Source organism: Penaeus japonicus, unplaced genomic scaffold (assembly GCF_977035675.1).
Source record: "Penaeus japonicus unplaced genomic scaffold, GWHDUDI00000001_assembly GWHDUDI00000019, whole genome shotgun sequence".
Taxonomy (NCBI): domain Eukaryota; kingdom Metazoa; phylum Arthropoda; class Malacostraca; order Decapoda; family Penaeidae; genus Penaeus; species Penaeus japonicus.
Window position 1 is genome coordinate 4,874,673 of NW_028234421.1, and position 12,500 is coordinate 4,887,172.

Consider the following 12,500-nt stretch of genomic DNA (forward strand, 5'->3'; position numbering starts at 1 on the left):
GGCGCGGAGGAACTGCGTGTGTGGTGAGGCTGTTTAGATAACTGTGTGTGTGTGTGTGTGTGTGTGTGTGTGTGTGTGTGTGTGTGTGTGTGTGTGTGTGTGTGTGTGTGTGTGTGTGTGTGTGTGTGTGTCTGTGTGTTTGTTTGTGTGTGTGATTCTCTCCTTCTCCCTCTGCCTCTCCCCCCTCCCTCTCTGACGACAGTGGGGAGGGGTAGGAGAAAGGGAGGGGAGGGAGGAAAGAGGAAACGAAAGAGAGAGGGGGTGGATGGAAGGGAGGAGGGGAGGGGAAAGGGATAAGGGAAGGAGAAAAAGTGAAGGGGAGGAGATAGAGAGGTAGGAAGGTAGGAGACGAGAGAGATAAACAGAGAGAGAGAGAGAGAGAGAGAGAGAGAGAGAGAGAGAGAGAGGAGAGAATAGATAACAAAAATAATAAATAAATAAAATAATACTGCTAATCAATGATAATAATACTGATGATAATTAAGTAATGATAATAATAATAATAATAATAATAATAATAATAATAACACAAATGAATATCAAGAACAATAATAATAATAACAAAAATAAATATCAATGACAATAATAATAATAACAATAATAACAACAGCTTTCACCACCAAATCTCAGACTCAGTTTGGCCGCCATTCCCCAGGTGTTCACAGGTGTTCAAGTGCAGGTGTTTATAATCTAAGCGCGTCAGTGTGAATATGTAATCCCTCTAATGGCCAAGCTAACGACAAGGATCAAAGGAGGTCAACTAAATAGTTATTTCAGAAGCTCGAACAGCCTATACAAAATAAAAGGCCCAGACACACACACACACATACACACACACACACACACACACACACACACACACACACACACACACACACACACACACACACACACACAAACACACACACGCGCGCGCGCATACGTATGTAAAAACGAATAAGATACATTAATAAAATAACCGATTTACAATATGACTAAAAACTAGATTTACGTAGCCTACATACTACAAAATATGAGAATCTGCATATAAATAAGATATGCAAATACGTGTCAGTCAAAAATTTGTATAAATATCTGAAATAGTTATGTAACACCAAACACGATATATTACAGAATGACCACATGCAAATTCAGACAGACAGACAGACACAGACACACGCAAGCAAACCTTTTCTATTTTATTTGTCCTTTTTTTAAAATCCACTTTACCTTTGTAGTATTCTAAGGACTAATAAATAGGCTTATCTAGATGAACTGACCGTTTAATCTAAACAACGACTTTCTAAATGGATCACCGCCCGATTTCACTATATCAAGTAACCGATAAAATGATAAGACTTAATATCATCACCACCTAAATTAAGATATAAGAGTAGTAACAGCGATGATATCAGTATCAGAATTCATGATAAGAATGAAAAATAAAATACTGATGTTATTGATGCGGCTTGGCGTCATGGCAGTCATGACAACAAATACATTTTTGAAATGTGTGAAAAAAAAATTCTCCGTGTAATATGCTAAAGGAAAATGATGGATAATAAATACTTAAAAGGATAAAAATCAATAATGAAATTTCTTATGAGGGCTTCGCAGTAACCAATACCTTACATCTGGCTTGGTAAAAAAAAGGCCTATTCAAAATAAAAAAATGGTAAAAAAGGCCTATTCAAACAGGAAGGAACCGAATAGGACAAACACCTGAAATAACACGTTTTTTTCTCTCTACCTCTCTCTAAGCATGGCATCATAGAAGGAGTCACCTTTCTAATGAATATATCTCGCGCATTAACCCTTTCCTATCACTCCATCCACAGAGCAATCCCAATACCCACGGAACTTTGCAACGAACTATTCCACTCACAACAACAACAACAACAATAATATAATCATAACACAGACACACCAGCTCTAATTTCAACGAAGCACGAATAATTCCAAAAATTAACACACGTTGAATCGTAAACATGAGACATTCACATCGTCATGAATTCGACACGATTTCTCATGCATATTCAACATTCTCAGTCTTTGAGGCATAAATAAAAATAGAAAAGTAAAAAAAAAAGAAAAAAAAAAAAGTTACGCTCTCCCTCATAACGGCGCTATGAAATTATGTGACTTTGATGTGTTGGCAAGAATGTGTGTGTGTGTGTGTGTGTGTGTGTGTGTGTGTGTGTGTGTGTGTGTGTGTGTGTGTGTGTGTGTGTGTGTGTGTGTGTGTGTGTGTGTGTGTGTATGTGAGCGTAGGCGTGTGCGTGTGTACGCGTATACGTATACCCGCGTGCGTGGTGCGTTTACACATCCAAACCATACGACAAACCAACATCCCCTACACCCCCACATAACCATCCAAGAACACCAACAAACAAGGTAAACACCCACGACCTCACAAGCCCATGCATACCCACAACCCTCCCTCGCCCCGCCCCGCCCGATGAGCCGTCAATCGCGCCCCGAAAGAACCAGCCGTTTGTTTTCGTCCCTCCCTCCGCGCTCCCCACTCGGCCAGCGCCACCTATCGGAAGACGAAACGCATTCGCTCCGGGCAATTACACTGTTGCTTCACCAGAGCGGAACACTTAAAAGATTTCGTCCAGACACTCCTAATCGACTTTTAATTACTAATGAAATTTAATAGCGTCTCCATTCAACCCTCCCCCCCACCCCCACCCCCTCACCTCCCACCCGACAGGCTACGGATTTGAGAGGACGGAAGGAAGGAAGGAAGAGGAGGAAGAGGAGGAAGAGAAGAGGAAATAGGAGGGATAGGGGGAGGGGGAGGGGGTGGGGGAGGGGAGAAAGGGAAAAGGAAGAGAAGGGAAGGAAGAGAAGAGGAGGAGGAGCAGCAAGAGAACGATTAAGAAGTGAAGAGCAGAGGTAGAAATAAATGGAAACAGAGAAACAGATACATAGATGGATATAGAGCAAGCGACAGACAGAGAGAGAGAAAGAGAGAGAGAGAGAGAGAGAGAGAGAGAGAGAGAGAGAGAGAGAGAGAGAGAGAGAGAGAGAGAGAGAGAGAGAGAGAGAGAGAGAAGAGAGAGAGAGAGAAGAGAGAGAAAGAGACGATAAACAAAAAAGAGAAACAAGAAAAATGAAACAAGAGTTCCCACAGCTAGGCCAGGCCCGCCCCATGAATAATGCACTCACGACGAACTCTAAAACAAAGTCAACACATTCAAATCACTCTTAATATAATAGCAACCGTCCTTCCGACATTTAATACAGCACCTAAAACAAACAAACAAACAAACAAACTATAACATGCAAGACGATAGACTAGGCCACGCCCATCGAAATAGAGTATTGTATACCCAGTTGTATCAAACAGCAACGCCCAATTATGCAACTGCCAAAAGGACCCTTCAACGCAGTCAATTAATGAAATACCTTCTACTCTCTATGAAGAGTAGTCACGTGACCAGCTATGCGCAACAGTCAGCAACATAAAGTGACCCCGCTATGACTATTCCCCCTCCCCCTCCCCGTCCCCGTCCCCGTCCCCGTCCCCGTCCCCCTCCACTACGTTCTATGAAGAGGGAGGGAGGGAGAGCGGGAGGGGGGGGGGAGGAAAGGGGATGGAGGGTGGGTGGGAGAGGGAAGTAGGAAGGGGAAGGGAGGAGGGGGATGGAGTGTGGAGGGTGGAGGGCTAGGAGAGGGGAGGGAGGATGGGTAGGAAAGAGGAGGGTGGGAGAATGAGAGGGAGGGTGGGATAGAAGGAAGAGGGGGAGGGAAGGGGGTGGAGGGAGAATAAGAGGGGACGACGATGGAGGAGGAGGGAGGAGGAGGAGAGAGGTGGAGGGAGGAGAGAGGAGGGAGTAGGGAAGAGGAGAGGGAGGAGAGGGGGAGGAAGAGGGAGTCCCTTGACTACACACAGCCACGCAAACATCGCTTAATTTGCGCCTCCTCCCCCTAATCTCCATACTGTAACATTATACGAGACAATACAAAGGCCCGGGTACTTACAGGGTGGATATTCTGCATCCTGTAACAGCCACGGTGGCGCACTAAGTCAGAATAACGGCTTGGGATAAGCTGCAGGTGGAGCCTCCCAAGACCGCACCTTAGGGCACCTTGTCACGGAATGCTGACGAGACTCGTCTGCTTGCTTGCCTACTTACCCGCTCTTACCCGCTCTCGGTCTTCCTCACTCTCACTTCCCCTCTGTCTCTGTGGGTCTGTCTGGCTGTCTATCTGTCTTGTCCTTCTTCCTCTGTCTCTGTCTCTGTCTCTGTCTCTTTCTCCGTCTCTACCCCTACCCTCTCTCTCTCTCTCTCTCTCTCTCTCTCTCTCTCTCTCTCTCTCTCTCTCTCTCTCTCTCTCTCTCTCTCTCTCTCTCTCTCTCTCTCCCTCCCTCGCTCCTTCCCTCGCTCCCTCCCTCCCTCCCTCGCTCCCTCCCTCGCTCCCTACCTCGCTCCCTCCTTCCCTCCTCCCTCCCCTCACTAAACCTCCCTCCCCCTCCCCCTCTCCATCTCTATTTCCTTCTTCCCTCTCCCTCCCTCTCTCTTCCTCTCCCTCTTCCTCGGCGTGGTATGCACATACAAGCTACGCCAGTGATTGTGCCAAAACACACTTGCCGATACGTCTGATTTATGAAACCTGTCGCGTGTGTATACGGAGTTCGCCGTTTTCTTTCGAGTGCCATCCATCTGCGACTCGCATTCATTCCCGTGCCAGACAGCCGTGGCACCGAAAAGGGACGAGGGAGATCTTTGCTTTCACGATGATGAGAGAGAGAGGAAAGAAATTAATTAGAGTAAAAATTGAAAGAACAAAAGGGTAAACAATCAAATGAATGAAAAAAAGAAAGAAAAAAGTATTCCCCAAACATGTCGTTATGTTGACCGCAAGCAAGCAAGCAAGCAAGCAAAAACTCTCACCGTTTACAAGGCACAAACTACATAAAACAGCTTCGAGAGAGAGAGAGAGAGAGAGAGAGAGAGAGAGAGAGAGAGAGAGAGAGAGAGAGAGAGAGAGAGAGAGAGAGAGAGAGAGAGAGAGAGAGAGAGAGAGAGAGAGAGCGAGAGAGAGAGAGAGAAAGAGAGAGAGAGAGAAAGAGAGAGAAAGAGAAAGTGAGAGAAAGAGAGAAAGATAGAGAGAGAAAGATAGAGAGATAGATAGATAGAGAGAGAGAGAGGAGTGAGGTGTGGGACAGCAAACAGAGACGAAGGTCACTGTTTACTACGGATGGGGGTTCGATGAAGAGGAGGAGGAGGAGGAGGAGGAGGAGGAGGAGAGGGGGGAGGGGGAGGGGAAAAGACAAGCATAATAAGATAAATACAAACAACAACGCCTTGAAAACAGAGCGCGTCAACCTCACCTGTTTCTCTCCCCCACCCCCCTATTCGCCCCGAAGTCAAGAGCCAGGTAAATGCCTGTGCGTGTGGCTCTACCGCTTGTCACACGCACTGCCATCTCACCTATGAACAACAATGCATAGGCCCCTGCCCCCCCGCCCCCCGCCCCCGCCCCACCATCCCATCCCTCCCCCAATCCCGCCCCTGTCCCTCCCGCTCCCGAAGATATGTATATATATATAAATGTCCCTTCCCAACTGGCGTCTGTGTGTGTGTGTGTGTGTGTGTGTGTGTGTGTGTGTGTGTGTGTGTGTGTGTGTGTGTGTGTGAGGCCCGCTGTCGCTCGCAGGCGCCATGGCCAGACCAAACACTTCCATATTCAAATCGGGTTAAATCAAGAGGAAAAACAGCGCGAGAACCTGCCTCGCGTCGGGTCGAGCCATTGTCCTGCTCTGAGGTTCATTATCCCCTCAAACACTCGACTTTCTCGCCCTTCCCCTTCCCCTTCCCCGTCCTCCCTCCTCGTCCTCACTCCTCCTCACTCCCCTCCCTCCTTCCGTCCCCTTTCCCCTCATCCTCTATCCCCCCTCTTACTTCCGTCCCCCTTCCCTCTCACCCTCCCTCCTTCCGTCGCCCTCCCCTCTCTCTCTCTCTCTTCCTTAAGACCACTCCAGAACCCCTCACCTCTCCCCCCCCCCGTACACACACTTCACTTACCCTCCATTACCTTCCCTTCACTCAACCCATTAGCTCCCCTAAGTAGAGAGGAATCTCCTCACTTCGGAACCATACAGACGACGCGACCCCTTCCCATCACCTCTACCTCTACCCCTACCCCTACCCCTGCCCCTCCCTTCCCCTTCCGAGGCTTCGCTTAACAACAACAACACAACCGGTAGAGTACACGCGTCTCATAACACTATCCAATCTTAAAATCCCCTTCCCTATCATAACACACACAAGCTACACAAAAATAATATCGTAATACATTAGCGGAACCTCCTCCTCCTCCTACCTCCCCTCCACCCCACCCCCACCCCCCAAAAAAAAAATCTCCAAAATACAACTCACACGCCACAGTTACCAGGAAGTCGTAACGTTTTCTATCGCTAATCACATATTCTGCGACGAACAGTGCGTGTGTATCCATCTGGTCCTTCGAGGTCCCACTAACCAGAGCAGACTCTAACAACCCAGCGACCCTGTAAACTAATAAGCGGAGGTGGAAGGGGACGGACCGCGTTAGGTTAGCTCGGCGTTAGGCGCGACCACACACTAACGCACAGACGCAGATGCAGACATACACTTAGACATAAACATAGATACAGACAGACAGACAGACGAACAAATATACACACACACGTATGGCTAGAAGGGATAATGTAACACGAGGGAACAAGGGAGAGGGAGATAGAGGGGGGAGGAAGGAAGGGAAGGATGGGAAGGAAGGGAGAGAGAAGGAGAAGGAAAGTATAAGAGAAATTAGATGAATAGAGAGACAAGCGGTGGATAGAAAGAAAAAGAAAGAAAAGAAAGAAGGAAAGAAAGAAATGGAGAGTACGGAGAAGAAGAAATAAAAAAAAGGGAAATAAAAGAAGAGAGATGGAACGAACGAGAATGAGCGAATGAGTAAGAGAGAAACCGTGATAAAAGCAAGAGTAAAGAGAGACAGACGCGGAACTGGGGTTATAAAGTGAGGGGCGGCCCTGTTGTTTTGCCGTGGGCTGTGTGCAGAGGAGGAGGAGGAGGAGAAGAAGGAGGAGGAGGATGAAGAGGAGGAGGAGGAGGTGGCGGAGGATGTGTCATGTGAGGCACAGTGCCAGTCCTTGTATTCATTCACATCTCTAATCCAACGAACCACGGAATATGCGGTCAGACTACACTCCTTGTACCGCCACACCGCTGACCACATGCCAACAAAGAATACCTTTACGAAGCCTCTTCACACTCACCGGCTTATAACATACGGTCCCCTCAGCCCTGTACTAATACCACGTCCCAGCAAAGAAATGCCTTTCTCGTGTTACTTCAGTCCCTGGCATCTAACATCTAACAAAGCTGCGACCAAAGTCTACCTGAGCCAATGCCACACAACAACCAAAAAGGACCTTGACTCTGAGACAACCAAAACTCACAAACTTTGATAATAAACACCCAACAAACCAACCCAGAATAAAAAAAAAAATACACTCGTTCAAAACTCAAAACTCAAAACACCTTAAAGAAATAATACCCCAAAAAATATAAAAAATAAAAATCAAACTAAATCAAAATTAAAAAAAAACTCACAGGGATTATTCAGCCACGGTCACTTACGCCACTGAAATGAAACTACATGCGCCTGTACTTGGACCTACAGGTAATGGCGACCCGGGTTGAGGAGGAGGAGGAGAGTGTGTGTTAGTGCGGTGTCACGAGTCCGCATCGCTGTTGCCGCTCCGACCATGTCCAGGCATGAAGACACATAACTTAAGACATCTTTCAAAGGAACTCGTTGAGGAGCCGCTTGGAGAGGGAGAGAGAGGAAGGGAGGAGGGAGGGAAGGAGGGAGGGAGAAAAGGTAAGGAAAATAAAGATTGAGAGAGAGAGAGGGAGAGAAAGGGGGAGGGGGGGGGAATAGGTAAGGGAAATAAAGATTGAGAGAGAGAGAGAGAGAGAGAGAGAGAGAGAGAGAGAGAGAGAGAGAGAGAGAGAGAGAGAGAGAGAGAGAGAAAGAGAGAAAAGAGAGAGAGAGAGAGAGAGAGAGAGAGAGAGAGAGAGAGAGAGAGAGAGAGAGAGAGAGAGAGAGAGAGAGCGAGAGCGAAAGAGAAGAAATCAATAATCAGATATAAATCACTCAGATATAAATCACCCTCAAGTGTTTCCCGTCATGAGAGCTCCCATGAGGATCATTAAAATACCAACCATCCTGATATTCGCCCATCGTAGACGAGTTCAGGAACCAAAGACTTGTCTACCGTGAGGACTTTGAGAAAGGATGAAAAGACAAAAAAAAAACAAAAAAACAACAACAAAAAAACGATGATCCAAAACAAAAGGAAGCTAAATAAAAATACTGAATGAATTATTACAATAATAACAACAACACACTAGATCGGTGTCATTTGTAACCTTAGTTTTTCTCAGCCTCTGTCTCTGTCTCTCTCTCTTTATTCACTCGATTTTTCTGTCTTTATCTTTTTTCGCTCACTTGTTCTCTTTCTTTCGCTCTCTCCCAAGCTCTCTTTCCCTTTCTCATCTCCTTTTACGAAAAACAGCCCCCCCACAACAAAAAAAAAGTTATAACCTCGTTTTGCTCATAAAAAATTTTGCCCAAACTTCCATAATTTCCAAATAAATAAAATCAATAAACACACACACACACAAAACAACCAAACCGCAAACACCAACAAAAAATAAAAAATAAAAACAGTAAACAACAAAAAATAAAATTAATAAAGAAATACTCTTAGGTACTTTGCTTAGTTTAACGCCATCATAAAAAACGAAAAAACGGAAAAAAAAAATCAGGACTCTATCATTAATTTATAAGTTTTCCTTTTCCACATAACGAGGTGGTCCGAAGTTTGCTCTGACAGGATATTGTTCCCTTTTCAATAAACTTGATAGTGATTTATATGTACGTTTTTTTTTCCTCTTTATATTTCTCCTTCTTTCTATTTCCGTTTTTTTCTTCTTTATTTCTTTCTTTCTTTAGTCACTTTCTATGAATTTTAATTTTGTTTTCTTCGGGATTTTTTTTTTATCACCTTTAAAGTCTGTTCTCTAACTATTTCTCCAATAATTGATTTCTTTTTCTAATTCGTTTACTAAATATTTTTCTTATTCACTTCCTCATTTTTTCTTCTTTCACTTGCTAATGTTATTATAATCATAATTCATATCAATCATTTCAAACTGTAATTCCATGATCACAGTTAATATCATAGTACACTAGTATTAGTAATAAAAAAGTAACACTAATAATAATATCAATAATAATAATTATGATGATAATAATAACAATAATAATAAACACGATATGACAACAATAATCATAACCATCAACATCGTCATCATCATCATTAAAATATCAACAATTAATAATCATCCTCATCCTAATAATAACAATAATAACCACAATAATAATAATAATACTTATCACAATGACCATGAAAATCAAAGCCATAAATCCACATGCTATTATGAGCATACGCTAATATCACATTCTGAAAACAGCATATGAATAAAATAAATTATGTATAGAGGGAGATATGATATTTGCAAATAACGTGTTTTACATTTCAATCGAGGCTGCATCAGTATAAAAATACATTATCCAAATAATCAAATCCATCCCACCATTAATATGCGTTTCTATATCCATATCTAAAGCGGCTTTAGTTCTCAATTTATGACATGTATATCTTTTTTTTTTTTTTTTTTTTTTTCTTTTTTGACCGAGCTTGTCTAACACGAAAATCACCGCATCGCGCAAACAGCTCCGCGTGAATATATAATAAAAAAAAGCGTTTACTTTGAAAACTTACTGCAGATAGGTTTTTTTTTCTTTCATTATTATTCAGCTGCAAATACTTCAGTGAAATATTAATAAATGCGAAATCAGATTAAGATGTTTACCTTTTCCGATGAATAAAAACGATATATATATATATATATATACATACATATATATGTATATATATATATATATATATGTTTATACATATATATATAAATATATATATATATATATATATATAGATATATATATATATATAGATATATATATATGTGTGTGTGTTTTTCTTTTCTTTTTTTTTCCTTTTTCTTCTTCTTCACTTAAACTATAAATATAGTACTGCCTTTTCTCGAGTTAATGAATATGTTACCGCCTATGCTGCAGCCATTCCCTCCCTATCACCCCTCCCCCTCAGCTTTAAGAGAGCACATTGCATTGCAAGACACCTCAAATCATGTCTCCAAATCACACCATCTTAACCATTATTTTTTCTTCTTCAGAGAAAAGAAAAAATGAACATACGTCTCCCTCTCACCATACAAAGAGTGTGTTTCGAAGAGGTTGTTCATGTGGGCGGTGTTATCCTTTTGCCGAGTGTGATGTCGAGACCGGAACATGTCACTGCATACAATAACCTTTTGAAGACCTTCCATGCTCTTACAGGGAGAACAAAGATCGTTTCCTATGACAGAGTGAACAAAAATGTATGTTGTTCTATTTCCTGTATGTTCTATTTACTTTATCGTAAACGTGTTAGTTGTTCTTCCTTCTCTTTACCAAATAAATACCTTGGCTTCATCAGAATATCCTTCGATTCATGACCTTCCTTCTTTCTACAACGAATGAATCAAACACATAACCGAGATCATTCATAGGCCTACAAAATTAAACGTCTGTATCTTGCCCTATCCCCTCCCCTCCCCTCCCCTCCCCCCGCAACCAACACTCTCTCCTCTCTCTCTCTCTCTCTGCAAACTAACGTCTAAATGCAGCAATTAAATCATCCTCGGTAATTGGAGGCCCTGAATTATGGTTTCCCTCGCCGAAGTCAAGTCCGGGGGCCTTCCTTCTATACGAACACTAATAAAAAATGAAAAAGAAAAAAAAAAAATAAGCGGGAAAAAAAAAAATGGCGGGAGAGGGGGAGGGAGAGGCGGGAAAGTATTCAAGCTTAGATGAAAAAAAAAATATATATATACAAGTTTCAAATATTTTTTTTTCTTCTTCTCTTTCTTCGTAAGATCTTAAATCATAGAAAGATGGGATCCTTCATTTTCTCTCAATGAAAGAAGTTCTCATGACTTTTGAAAACGGATGAGAGGGTGGAAGGAGGGGAGGGGAGGGGGGGGAGGGTGAAAGAAGGCTGAAATCCCAACATATTTTTTTTTATTTAAGAACGCCGACGTGATTGCTGGCATAAAAAAAATGCTTGCGGTTGTGTTTAAAGTTTATGGAATGCGCTGTCAGCAACACTCTATGGCCGGCGCGTGTATGAGCATGTGTCTTCGCATATTAACATGTTAAAGGCGTGTATGGTAATGCAGCTCTGTTCATGTGACGTTTTCATGTCTTTTATCACGCTGATAGAAAGAAGTGTCTGCGTGTGCGTGTGTGTACGTGCGTGTGTGTGTGTGTGTGTGTGTGTGTGTGCGTGTGCGTGTGCGTGTGCGTGTGCGTGTGCGTGTGCGTGTGCGTATGTTTATGAATGCTTACGTGTGCGTGTGCGTGTTAGCGTGTGTGAGTGCGCGCGTGTATACGCCTGATGCCGAACATGCCCCGAGGCATGTATAGGTTGCACAAGCGACCGTGCAACAGTGTAACAACCCGTTCGGCTTCCCCAGCGGCGCCATCAGACTCCGCTTCGGAAAAAGGCAGAGCGATAAAGCGTGCGACTTCGAACCCCTTCTGGCGTGACTGCTAACTACTCTCCCCTGTTTGGAAATAAAACCAAACGTTTTGCCTTTTACTTACTTTCCGTTGGTCTGTTGCTGTTTCCCACCGTTGCTGCTTCCACTGTTGCTGCTGCTGTCACCAGCGCTGTTGCTGTTTGACTGCGGCGAGATCTTGCCTGCAAGTGCATTCAGGCTGCTCAGGCTATTGAGAACGCTGTTGTCTACAGTAGCCATACCTCCAACTCTTGCTCGGGGCCGCTAAGATACCTTTAACCTGCTTACGCAGTCAAAATTGCTCCAACCAAAAGCACAAACAAGCACTGCCAGACAGAAATAGCTACGTATAGCTATACCTTGTAAGTGCACCAGTATCTTCTTACAAATAGCCAAGCACTCTGCAAACGCACAAGGGGACTGCGGCGTTTCGAAGAGAAAATATCGCCGAAGCACACTGGACGAGCACCGCGAGCTGGCCTGTGCAGGGAGCGAGGGGAAAGAACCTCACGTCAACACTTCTACATAAGCACTAACCGGTTGTGTGTGTATCTGCCAGCCAGGCTAACCCTCGCGCCTGCGCACTCGCCGCCCGGGCCACGCTTTACAACATGCTCATTTACCGTGTTTATTTTCGAGGGCTTTTTAAGACACGGTTTCACACACACATGCTTTCTTTCTGTCCGTCCGTCTGCCTTGTCGGGTGCGTGGCGTGTCCCTAGGTCAAAGACGGGGGACCACGGAGGCGAGAGAAAGAGAGATAGAGGGAGAGAGAGAGAGAAAAGCCATCGAATGTATAATGAAATAGGAGTC

The 12,500-nt window shown here is 43.9% G+C and overlaps 1 protein-coding gene across 29 annotated transcripts in view; it reads right to left on the reverse strand.

Annotated features, from left to right (window-relative positions):
- Positions 1-12,500, reverse strand: part of LOC122262361 (CUGBP Elav-like family member 1) — a 635,722-nt gene that overhangs the window by 545,346 nt on the left and 77,876 nt on the right. For 15 of the 29 annotated variants that reach the window (XM_086547226.1, XM_086547235.1, XM_086547215.1 and 12 more), the window contains exon 1: positions 11,773-12,232. The exons of 4 other annotated variants lie outside the window; for them this stretch is intronic. In XM_086547226.1, coding sequence (XP_086403352.1) covers positions 11,773-11,927 — 155 coding nt within the window. In that variant the 5' untranslated portion in view covers positions 11,928-12,232. Of the gene's footprint in view, positions 1-11,772; positions 12,234-12,500 lie in introns of those variants that run through there. 10 more of the 29 variants (XM_086547250.1, XM_086547239.1, XM_086547230.1 and 7 more) reach the window with 2 other exon arrangements.